At 39.8% G+C, this 13,153-nt stretch overlaps 1 protein-coding gene across 7 annotated transcripts in view; it reads right to left on the reverse strand.

Annotated features, from left to right (window-relative positions):
• Positions 1-13,153, reverse strand: part of PHF14 (PHD finger protein 14) — a 791,087-nt gene that overhangs the window by 621,657 nt on the left and 156,277 nt on the right. For all 7 annotated transcript variants that reach the window (XM_069211832.1, XM_069211834.1, XM_069211833.1 and 4 more), the window contains exons 10-11: positions 9,197-9,303; positions 4,574-4,669 (exon numbers count right to left, since the gene is read on the reverse strand). In XM_069211832.1, coding sequence (XP_069067933.1) covers positions 4,574-4,669; positions 9,197-9,303 — 203 coding nt within the window. The remainder of the gene's footprint in view (positions 1-4,573; positions 4,670-9,196; positions 9,304-13,153) is intronic.

Raw genomic sequence — 13,153 nt, forward strand, 5'->3', positions numbered from 1 at the left:
TTCGGAGACAAGTATATGCGTAGACAAGATTTGCGACGGGGTTAGAAACGGGACGTCCACGTTGGAAATGGTTATGAAATGCAATATAAATTAATTAAACCAGCAGAACAAACCCCTACTTAATGGCTGCAGTTTGTATATACGCTTTGCGAATTAGTTCAACGTCTTTCATTTGAAAAGCATATGAATCAGAGCTGTAATCTGAAACATTTTAAGAATGAACGTTTGACTATGCATCTTTGCCTTTGTGTTGAAGCAATCAATACAGCGCCAATTCTGCAAGGAATTTGGTTTCGCAGCGCTGATAGTCTTTGTGGTCCATCCGACCTTGGGTTGAAGGGTTCCACTGAAGACCCGAGCCGGCGCGTTAGGTCTCATCGTCAGTGAGGTATCTGTAGTTTTGTCTTCTGTTTGCAGTGTGGGTATGCATTAAGTTATCTATCTCACCATGTGGCAATTCTAGGCTATGCAGAACGGCTCAGGTAACTTCCATGATTGTGTGAAATGGGTAGCTGAGGCCAGCTGTAAACAAGCGGAAGGAGGGGAGAGTTTAAACTTTTGTTTTCTTTTGGGTAGGCAGTGGGGTGGGGGCTGTTATCAGGGTGTGGACATACCCCATGATGAAAGGATGAGGAACTGATGGAGAAGTAATGTGTACGTGGTGTTAGCAGTAAATGAAGATTCTGTATTTATTATGTAGGACAATTCTGGGTGCTTTCTATTTAAGCAACGGGTATTTGTTTTCGTTTTTTGGGCTGTTCTGTGAAATTTCTAGAAACATTAAGCATATGTCCAAAGTGGCCCTCTTGCCTAAAATGGGCGACGTTTACTGTCCCTTGACAATGCCCATATGGTTTCCACCAAAGAATTCATCATTGCATCAAGAGATATCAAGTAAGTTAAATATATACATCCCAGGTAGAAAAGCTTAAAAGATGTTTATATTCTGCAAAATGCCTGAACTATGACTGGGGTACCATGAATGAGCGAGCAACCACCAAGAGCTTAGTTGGATCGGCCTTGAAAACAGACAGCACATTATCACACGCCTTCGAAAAACCACTGAAAATCTTATATTACACACAGCTAAAGTAGAAAGCTTTGGCACAGACACCCTCACCAAACTTATAAAACATTTTGATTGTGTGGGCAAACATTAGAGAAATTAAACACAGGATATCTTCATTTGGAGCCCACATTCCAAAGCTCAGATCATTCCCAATATTCTAGAGGCCCCAATCTACCCACCAATAGCCACTAGAACCTAGAATTTTGCTGGCTGTAGTGCCTTAACCTCTTAAGTAATCTTTGATCTTAATTCTTCTGTTAGCTGAAAAACGTATGCAGAATTGGACAAAAAACGTGATATTTTAAATACTGACTTGAGATTAGCAATATCAAAGAAACAAACACTTGTAAAGAGAGAAGAATGTCGGCCAATGCAAAAACTAGACTTAATTAGGTTTAAGAGCCATACATTTTAAACCAATAAAAAGTTACCAGGTAGGAATTGTGTATTTTTGATTGAAAAGCTACCCCTTTACAGCGAAAGTGTGATGTTCAATCCTCTGCACTACCTCAACAGTACAACCATGGCAGACTGATGACAGTCATCATTCCTTAAGGCAAAGCAGTCGCTGGAGACCAGTAAGTGTTGCATTCCACACTGGGGAGTGTAAGAAAATGCCTCTTTTTAGCATGATCACCCTCATTTTTTTGGTTTGAAGTTGCTGGGTTTTTTTTCACTCTGTTTTCTGGGTGTTTTTATGTGTCAGCATACTGGTACTTTGCTAACCAGGACTACTGCAAGTGCTCTGACCCGTAAAACATATTGAAATTGGATACATTCCTAATCACCCCATTTAACTTACCTATAAGTCCATACTATATGGCACAAAATGTACTCAGGGCTTGTAACCTAAATGTCACAGGTGAACTGCGGCACATTCTTTCCACATTAAAATGACTGCAAAATATGACTGCAGGGTGTCCACTGGTAACTGCGCTGTGCAGGTTTAAGCTGCAAAAATCTTAGATCCTCCTTTTAAATAATAGTAAGTCACCCTTAAGAACGCCATATATGCCTATAAGGCAGAGTGCATGACATTTAAAAATAAGGCATGTAAAAGCTATTTTTTAAACATGCATTTACAGCAGCAATGTCCTAAAATTAATTTCGACTGTAGCAGGGAAAGTTGGTCCATAGGAAAGCACTGGGATACCTTATTACAAGTTAATAATGTTATCTCTGCCTAGGAACCAGATAAAAAGTTAATTCTCAGAGTTTTTAAAATATGTCTTACAAATCTAATTTACAGGTAAAGTTGGAATTGTAACAGTTATTTTAGAAAAGCTACTTTAAAAAATACCTTTAGCCCGTCAAAAGCTCCTAGAAGCTCATTTGCCTGAACTGCCACCAGTCACGCAGGAGCTGAATAGCTCCTTGATGAGGTGTGAATTAGCTCAGAGAGCTCGGACCAAGCCCTTGGGTGTAGGGAGCAGTTTACCTTATCTTAACAGGATGGGCTGGGGTTATGCCCAGCCACTTGCATGTCGTCAAAGGCTGCCTACCTAGTCACTGGTAGACGTAGCTCACACCTGGGTCTCCATTCCTTTTGTCTTCCTAGCTAGCCAGGCATCAATCCCAGTGGGAGAGGAACTGCCCCCAGACACAGTTTTGAAAGATCACAAAGACAATCCAGTGGAGTTCCATCAGGATGGGGCGACTTGATCACATGTCTTCAGGTCCTGGATGAGACCTGCTGCGGAGTCAAGGCTAAGCCTAAGGGGAGCCAGTGTGGAGCTTTGGAGGACACTGAGTAGCATTCACCATTCAGATGTGAGAGTACAAGCTCTTGAACGGAAGTTCTGGATTTCCATTAGCACCAGACAGAATAGGCAATAACATAATTGCGCAAAAAAGATCGCTAACTGCATTTCAGAGCATCAAAATAGAACAAGTAAATTTGAGGAACCAACAATTACCATAATCCAGCACTTTACTACACAGAACGTTCAGTGAGCTCTATAGTACACCGAGCAATTCAACAGGTCAAAGTAAATTAAGGAGGGGTGATCAAGACGTTGCAATGCCCAAGAGGGGCATTTTGGATTTTAAAAAAATGCAGGGTCTCTGCGACTCCAACCCTCACTGAAGAAATGAATGCAGTGGCTCTCCTCGAGCCCCTTTTTGATTCCTTTTATTCTTTTTTTTATTAGTTACATCTGGCTTCTTTTTTTCGCTTTTAAAACAACTGTTCAAATATTAATGTCCGGAAACCAACCTAGACTGTTCTTGCCATGTCATAGGTAGTACAACAACTGTTCCACAATAAATCAGCATTTGGTGATTATGTTCTGGAGTTGGCCCAAAAAAAAGATAAAGGTTTCTGGGATGATGAACTTGGAAATGTCTCTGTGCGCTGGGAAAACCTCCCGAAGGAAAAATGGTTGCAGTTCTTATTTCATGGAAGGACATAGCTCATTCAATAATGGAGAGTCTTGGAAACCTCTTGTAGTTATTATCTGCAGAAACGATCTGTTCTTCACAACATCGTTGGAAATGCTCCCCAGCCATTGCCTTTTCATTTGCCAAATGCACAGATTTACCCATATTCCAACCATATTCGAAAAGGCAGACAGAAAGGTGACTGGTCCTATAATAGATGGTAAAGGTGAACTACCAGAGCCAATTGTACTGCTGCGAAAAGGGTTTTTTCGTTAGGGATACCTCAGATGCCAACGCAGTCAATTGCACTCTCCACTCACAATGATATGAGGGGTGAATTAGGAGAAGCATTTAAAGTGAAGAGTTGAGGGGCTAGATTTTTACATCATGCTTATAACTTAAGTAACAAAAATAAGAACGCTGACCTATCTGCCAATAAAACTTTCCAATCCAAACTTAGCTCCTGACATAAAGCTTTCATGAAGAGGTAGAAGGAAACACATCTTTATTACAAACATGGTGTGCAAACAAATGCTGTCATTATATTTAAAAATGTCATATGAGGAAAGAAGGGAACTGGGGTTTAGAGACAAATAATTGGATAAACTAAAGGAACTGCAATACTAAGCAAACAATTGTGCCACTGTTGTTGGAATTTAGCTCGTGAACCGAGGCTCTCTAGAAAACAAATAAAGTGCAATGTATACTATGCTTTTTCTAAAGGGCATTAGAATGTAAGGAAACTGAAAGCAAACAATTTTAGAAGGGAAGAAATCTTTTCCTAATATAGGACAAGCTTGGAGAAAAAGAAAGGAGGGCGGCTTTGTGTTGAAAAGAATTCCCTTACATTTCAGGTTTGTCTTGATCACAAATGACAGGCCAATCAGTTAAAGCAAATGAACGGATTTTGGAAAAAGATCGCTATTACAACAACAAAATTAAGCCACAGGTCATTCAGTAGTTGCCCAGCAGAACTCTAGATATATTTCAATCACACATGATTACCTGTAGAGTAGTGCTAAAACGAACAGCTCAAATCGAATTTTTCAGACACCAGAACAAAGGAGAACCCACAAAGTACTCTTAAAGTAAGGTGTATGAATTGAAGGAAAAATAAAAACAAACCTGTCCAATGATTCTGCCCAGCATGCTCCAAAGTGACTGTCCTTCATTTCGCAAATCACTGTTTAGATTTTGCAGCTCATCCAATGATTCACAAAGCTAAAAAAACAAAAAAACGGTTATGCCAAGCTCTGCGTCATATATGTAGCGCATAGATAAATTCTAATATCATTTTAATCACAATATTAAAACAATGAATGTTTCTCTATGCACCGGCTGTAATGGAAATGAAACACTGACTGTATATGTAAGAATCACAGAAGCTTCGATGTCGATCACACACAGCAGTGTCAGTCGTGGCTGCCAAAATGTACCAAAATAGGCGAAAACTGGAAACCAGATTGCGAAGGAGAAAATAAGATGTCACGGTTTCTTCCTGGCAGGGTTTCAGGACCACCCACCTCTCTGGAGTCCAAATATAGACCCTTTTCCACTTCAATATGTAAGAAGATCTGGTGGAACGATGCTTGTCTTCTTTCTATATGGCTATGCATTTCTCAGAAGTTCTAATGGCCATATTCTAGGTATTCAGAGACCAAGGAGTCATAGTCAGTGATGCAAGGCTGATGGGGAAAGAGCGTACCTAACACTACGGTGGATACTGATTATCTGAATGGAAGCCTGTTCATCTGCTGGCTGGATAGTTTAAGGAAAACTGGACACACTCTCTGACAAGTCTCATGTGGAGCTATGAAGATAATCTTTACTTTGCAATTCTTGAACATGATGATCACCTTCGGGAGCAGAGCAAATAGGAAGGAGGGCAAACAGAAATTTCAAACTGGAACACCCTTTAGATAGAGGCTCTGGACATCTAGATGTGTAGTCTGTGGTATTGCACATTTTCTTTGGAGGCAAAAGGATTTCTGGAAATTCTCAAGCTAAAAAGACATCCCAGAGTACCAAATTCGTTAGTACACACATGTGCTGCTTTAATAAGTATCTGCTGATCTAGTCCATTTTGAAATTTGGGAATCCTGGAAAAAGGGCTGTTCTGATGAAGATTTTCCTCACTGCAACAAGGCTGTGATTTTGGAAACCATGACTCCTTGTTTGTTTATATGATGGTGCTGATTTAATGGAATATTTAGGTATGTTTCATTGACAGTTGAAAAAAAGGAATGTTATTGGTTCCAAGTATGTTGAAACAGTATTTTGCTTCTTGAGTGAGTATTTCCCATGTGTTGACATTTTATCTATTTATGAACCAAAACCCTACAATGATGCGCCTGACTCATGGTGTGGCCTGACAGCGCTGCTGGAAGTAACCTGTAACACGTTTTTTCTTTTGACACCAGTAAGGAAAGGTGTAGGTAGCGATATTGTTCAGAAAAATCATGCCGTTCCAATTGCTTTTCCTCTGGCATCATTTTTCTTCTATCCACTGCTGAAGAGGTACCAAGAACGTGCGCTAAATCATAAAGCTCAGGAATAGTGGAGAATTTCTGTGTTATTTAAAACATCATTTGAAGATGCTTATAACTGCTCTGTATAGACATAAGTCTCTCTCATAAGGAAAAGCAGTTGCCCTATATCTATCCATTACCACTACAAAGAAACAAACTACAAGGAGTGAAATGAAGGATGATTTGTATGTAATCGTGTGTACGTGAACCCACCCCCGGAGACAAAGGAAGGCAGCTATCACTCCATACAGTCTGAGAAACTCGAGGAGTTGAAAAGATACAAAGAATGCATTTGTTCTGTTTGTGATTCTTATCAATCTGAAATCTTTAGAATGGTGAAGCATTTCCTCGGAAACACTGTTTTGAATTCGGCTGGAAATGTCCTGCAGTAGCTGAAGGGAGGGCTCCCTCGCAGTCCCTGAAAGCCCATAAAGGGCTAAAAAGAAAAACCTAGCTCAGCGTAAAGGTCATTTCCTTTTTTTTAAATTAAAAAAAACAATATAAAAAAAAAAAAAAAAAAAAACATTTCTTATTTTAAATTGGAGACAGATAACAAATTCTACGCATATCAGACATAAAAACCTAAAAATCTCTCTCTCTCACTTTCTGTCTCTTTCAATCAATTTCCCCACTCACACACCCATTTAGACACTTCTGCACCCAATCACAGACCCACTCAGACCCTCAAGAACTCACTCATACACCCTCATACACACAATTAGACAGTTACGCACTCACTCACACACCCACTCAGACCGTCACACACCCACTCCTGACACCCTGATGCACTCACTCACAGACCCGCAAACATACTGACGCACCCACTATAACACTGATGTATGCACTCTCACACCCAAACAGACACTCTGACCCCCCAGATACAGCCTCTCACACCTATTCTCACACCCAGAGAGGCCGTGGCCAACTTCCGATGTGCAGGTGCAAAGGGCCGTGCACAACATCTGATTGGGTGATTAGGGGGGCTGGCCAACTGGCGGCGTGCACTGCCAAACTTAACTATAACACCCCTATAACGTCTATAAACGCTTCCTTATTTAAACTGTTTTCATACTAAAAATCTATATATTTTAAAATTGTACTGCATGATTGTTCATACACACAGAGGTTCCATTTTTTTTGGGGGGAGGGGAGAAGAACTGAAATAATCCATTGGTAAAAAAAACACAGTTACTTTAGTCCAAACTTGATTTCAGTGTCTTTGTTGATGTTGAAAATCACTATTGCTATGAAGTGAGCTGTTATACGATCTTATGTGCCACTTCCAGACAGTCATTTCAAATGGTATATGACAGTACTTCTTAATATGAGGGGACAGGCAACTGGAGGGCTAGTTTCAAACTCTTTTCCAATTATGGCACAATGTGTAAAAGGTAGGCAAGTCCTATTCAGTACCAAGATAGATTTTTTATCTTTCTTCTCACACCAGGCTATAAAATACCAGAATTGGAATAGTCTGAAGGATGGTACCACCGGAGGTTAGAACTGAGTGACAGCTGTGTAGCATTTCTTCCATCTATGCAGCAATGAGGCAGCATAAGCTGCACACAAACTACTTTGTTTGTGTTTTTTTGTCGACCTGAAAGGTTCCCCATCTACTCCCTCTGTGGTGGCGGTAGCAGAGTGAATGGGTTACAAAACGGGGTACCAAGCGCCAGATACACTGGGCATTAGAGGAAATGTGCTGGGAAACTGGCGAAGATAAAGAAAACGTAGGTGATTTCAAAGATATGCATTTGAGTTTTTATTTTGCCACTCTTTCCCACACTAATGAATATTAAGGATCACCAGAAAGGAGATTTGTGCTGATTTGCAACTGATGCCGTCCACCAGTAGAAGAGCTGAGTACTCTGATAAAGTCAGACCACCTCCGTAGTGGATTGATTTCCACTGCCAAAAACAAAAACCAGCAGGTAACCAGGAAATTGAAGTTGAAGATACTAGCGTATGAATCGCAGATTGTACTTCACTATGCTCCTCCAATCGTAGGTAATAAAGGGATTAAATTGCTTATGGGAAGTAGAGCACAAGGAGAGAAGCATGTGCCAGCAACAATGAAATGAGCAGGTCCACTGAATAGCCCGACACAGAATGCTGAAACGGAGCTCAATTTTTTTTTTAGTTTATATCATATGATTATGACTATGACTAGTTTATGTCCTTGTTTTCTTGAAAGGGGACTTGTTGCAGGAGTACCTTCAAATCAGGATTCAGAATGAATCAGATTGATGTTCCTTTTTGCAAAGCATGAACCTTATTGTATCATATTCCTTCCAGCAGATAGCGAAACATCTTGTAAACCCCTCTTTTTGTACTAGAGAAAAGGAGGGAATTAACAATGTGATCTAGCTTACACATACCTACATTGAGGAGCAAAACGCAATAACGGTATAACATTCTACTGATAATGTCACACGTGCAATATTAAAATGGCCTTAACATGTGTTCCTCCACTCTGGAACTAGCAATTGACTATTTGTGATTACAGATGGAATCCTGAGTGAACATGTTTGATGCCTGTAAATGCTACAGAGACCACATAAATGTACTTTAAACAAACAGAGGCAATGCCCTAAGATGTATTTTGTTTTTTTTGGTAAAGAATCCTTTTCTTAGATTTTTTTTTCTAAGAAGCAAAAATTTCTTTGGTCTTTGTTTTAATTCCAAGAAGAAAAGAGGCCTCATCTAATATCTTTGCAAACACCACACGGTTTTCCAAATTAGATAACAATATATAAAATTTTAACAATTAATCTTAATTTGTTACAGAGTGACTATCATGACAATGGCATTAACGCCCAGTTAAAGTAGGCAACAAAGGCAAAGTGTCATAGGAAGCTGAGAATCTGATCTCATGAAACACAAGTGTATGTACACATTCATCTTTTATGGTGGCATGCCAACTAGCATTCCAAAATCAATATACCATAGTATTGTGGCAAACTGGCAACTGCACAGGACTTAGGCGTTCATTGGTGCTCAACTGGTGATGTGGCATAGTCTGTAGAATGTGTGATTTCTGCTTCTGGAAGTTAGGGTAATCTACTTTCACATAACGAGATAATACTTTTTGGTACTAGAGCGAGATAGAAATACAGCAATACATAGGAGTTTGTGGTTCACAAAAAAACTCTAAAACAAAAATAAAAAAAAATAGATAATCTTTGCAGCAAACTGTGTTAATATTAATTTACTACCTCACCTTGTTATATTCTATGTGCAGTTTTTCTTGCTCATTTTCTAGTTTGTCTTTAACATTCCTCTGTTCCGTCAGAGTTTCCTGTATCTGAATCATGCGCATGTTTCTTTCTAATGAAAAAAAAGTTGCTCATTTTAACTTTCGGCAATTCATCAGTTTACTCTGAGCAGAATGTCTCTCAAACTTTATTAAAAAAAAAAATACAATCCATTTACAAACTAGTGAGAGCTGGCATGACAATACCAATCATAAAGTCATAAAAACATACTCATTACAAATAATTTACAACAGTATGCATAAAAAAATTAAGCAAAAGATTATCTTGCAATCATCAACCAGATCATGTAAGTCAGATGCTAGTTAATTTCATAAACTTATCCCACCTCTTCTAAAAGAGTAACATCTATTTGGTTACTGAACAAACTAGGCGGACATCTGTTACTCCATAATATTCCTAAATAACTGCCCTAGCGTCCACCTGTAGTAGTGGGTAAAGAGGTCATGAGCAACTTATACATAACGTAATAAACCCAGCATTGACAAAGGCAAAGGGTCTGGAGTTTGGCCCCACGCTTTTGGCTTTGTCAATATATGCATTTCTGTGAAACTTTATTTTGAGAGAAGCTGCCAGGCCCTCATCAATCTTTAAAAAAATTACTAGCTAAAAGCAATATATATTTTTCTGCTCTCACAAGGCGCACATTGCCATAGCGTCCTTAGTACCTAAGAGAACAGCTTTGTGTGCGGATCTGCTCCTGGCAATAGGGAAAAATGCCATCATTCACAGCTAAGTTAGCCAGTTGCTAAAGTGAGCTGTCCCATTTCCCTATGCTGTAATTAGAGGAATTACAATTGTGAGTAACACAGTAACAAACCACAGGATGAACAGAGCAAGCTCAAAGCCCCTATGAGTAAGAGTATTGTACATACAATGTTAGTAAAACCAAAAGCTCTGAGCTAAAACCAGACCTAAAAACGTGTATGACATTTTAACAAAATGGACAGAATCAAATAGCTGAATTGAGACTATTCCATTTAGTAAGATCCCTAGACAAAAAAAGCAAAAAAGCGTTACCAACTGGAAGTTAGAACTGATACAAACACTTCTCAGAGCTCTAGTTTAAGTTCAAATGTGCAGGGAAATTAGTCAGTGGACCAGCTTTTCTAGGAGCCATTTTTTTGTACCCAGGTAAGCCATAATACCTTTGTAGAACCTGTTGTCCACCAGAGTGGTACTTTACAAATGGCATGGCCAACGATATATTCATATTACAAAATCCTTTGGGAATCACTGAAAAATATGAACCAATAATGATCGTTCATTTCAGATTCTTCCAAAATATCCAATAATCCTTGCTGTTATATTTCCAGTGTCGAGCATGCCCATGTTCTACTGAGATAGAATGTTACTAAAAAATGAAAAAAAAGCCACGGGAAAGAGCATATGAAGGGCTGATGACCTGTGGCCTCACTTATACATTTCATATGTGCTCTATCAGGATCTCAGATCCTTTAAATGACACATGCTGTATGGCATACAGCTTGGAGGGGATTACCATCTATATCACAAACTCACTACTGACACTGTTCGAGGTACGGGGTTGGGGCTAATCCCTTAGGTCCGGCCTGGCAGAGGGTACACCGGCTATGCTCACGGCTTAGGGTTAGGTAGGAACCTCTTCTAAGACATCTAGAACCACAAACATCATGGTTGGATTGTTTAACTTCTTTACCATGTTCATAATGCCGATTACCTTGCTTTGGTTCATCTGCCTAATTATCACAGCTCACTCTATATGCCAGATTGCAATTGTTTCAATAAATGTATTGAAAACTTATCCTGCATCTTTTGTGTCTCACGTTGGCATGCAGGAGTAACAGCATGTAAGGGCAAAGATCTGTTTCCACAGCTTCTCTGGGGAGTCGGAGTGTCATGTTCAGGTTGCCATAGTCACCTTTCACCCCAGTAGTTTTGGGGTTAGGCCGTCAGTTACTAATGGTGTGGATAGACTCAGTCTCCCACCCTCTGTCATTCTGTCATCCGAAATACGCAGTTCTATTACCAAAGTAGGAACCACATAACATGCGATGTACCCTCTGTACATTCTCAAGTAGAAAGTATTTGTGTGCACCATCAGAATTTAAGGGACCACAATAGTCCAGGGACACACACTGCAAAGGTTTGTTGGACACTGAGAGGGGTGTCTGCTGTGGGTGTTTAATGGTGAAGCCTTTAATTTGCTGGCAGATGTCACAACTCAGGACAAATTATTTTGTCTCTCTGCACAGACTATGCCACCAATGTTTCTGTGGCAAAGAAATTGTAGGTGCCACACCAGCATGGGCAGTAGCAAAACCTTCATGTGCTGCTTGAATTAGTTCTAGCCTATGATGTTGGTTGGGAATCACAGAATCACCCATCCCTTGAATAATTACATAAGGAATGTTTTGGGCACTTAAATGTTAGCAAATTTTGCTGGATGTGCTTTTGGTAAAGGGTTGCCGTCAGCTGAGACACTCACGGTAGCCAGTATTTCTTCACACAAACTCGTATGGGAACAAGTAGGTACAGTTGCAGTAACAACTGTACATTTGTCTGCATCATCAGCCAGTAAGTTACTTACATTGTGTATCCCAAAACATTTATGTCCCAATGCATGTATTACATGAGCCCCTGGCAGTTTGTCTATAAGCTCTGTCACCTTCCCCCAGAGCACTTTATGCTTTTTTGTGTTTCCTCTTGAGTCTCTGAGTCCATTAAGGCACCAGTATTACAGATTTTTATTTAAAGACTGGACACAACACTACGAATCATACACCATCAGTGTCTGGAACTCAGGATTCATATGTTCTAGTGCTAGATTAAATGCTTCAAGTTCAGATAGTTGTGCAGTGGAGTCCCTGCGGACTGGGTCAATGTTTTTTGAGCGTGAAATTCTCTATCCCTCATCACTCCATAAACAGCTGTGCAAGATACGGAGTACTGATGTTTAGTATCTACAGCAGGCTGAGCTGAACCATCAGTGTAAATATAATATTCATACAGATCAAGAGGCATAATGCTAGTCGGCATGGGGTATTCCAGTTCGTATTGGGGAAATTTCGGAGTTTGCAATTTAGGGTCAAACCTATAGTCTACATCAGTGGCAGTCAAGAAAGTGGTCCATTGTATCCATCGTGGCTTTTGCCTTTGGAACACTATACTTTGTGACAGCCGCTAAGGCTGGAACTGGGGTTATGCCAATAACGCGTGTTGCCTAAGCCAGTGGTCTTTCCTAAAAGACAGCCATCTAAACCGCAGACAGTACCTTTTCAGAGGATTCGAAACGCATTTCAGTATTGGAATAGAAATGAGATTTACATGCAATCAGCACTATGTTACCCTCACTAAATGTGACCTAAGTAAAGCCAAGGGTACCCAGAATTATCCGGATGACAAGATTTGTTTTCACATGTGTAAATATTTTGCTTCAAGCATGTCAGCCTGTAGTGATCTGAATACTTGTGTGAGATCTAGTGTTTGATGTATGTTTGGAAAATCGGAATGTATTGGCCCCATAAAGTGGTTTTGTATGTTGCGCATAATCAGGTACATATGTTATGCAAAAATTAAAGAATCCTAACAAGGATTGTAGTTTTTCGATGATGTTTTGGTGGTTGCAATTGTGCACACTTTTGTAGGAAGTGTGGTGCCAGACTCATCCCCTCATTTGAAAGTTCATATCCCAAAAAAAGGACACTGAGGAAAGCAATTTTTGTTTTCTAAATACTTGAAGCCATGATCAGCAAATCTCAATACAATATGATCCACCCAAGCCAAATGTGTATTTAAGTCAACATCTGTCAGAAATATTTCATTGGAATAGGACAATGCTTCAGGATCAATATCATGCAATATTGACGTTACTCGAGAGGAGAACAGCCCTGGACTGTTCTTATATCCCTGGGGAAGTCAGCAAA

This window comes from Pleurodeles waltl, chromosome 10 (assembly GCF_031143425.1).
Source record: "Pleurodeles waltl isolate 20211129_DDA chromosome 10, aPleWal1.hap1.20221129, whole genome shotgun sequence".
In the NCBI taxonomy this organism is placed as follows: domain Eukaryota; kingdom Metazoa; phylum Chordata; class Amphibia; order Caudata; family Salamandridae; genus Pleurodeles; species Pleurodeles waltl.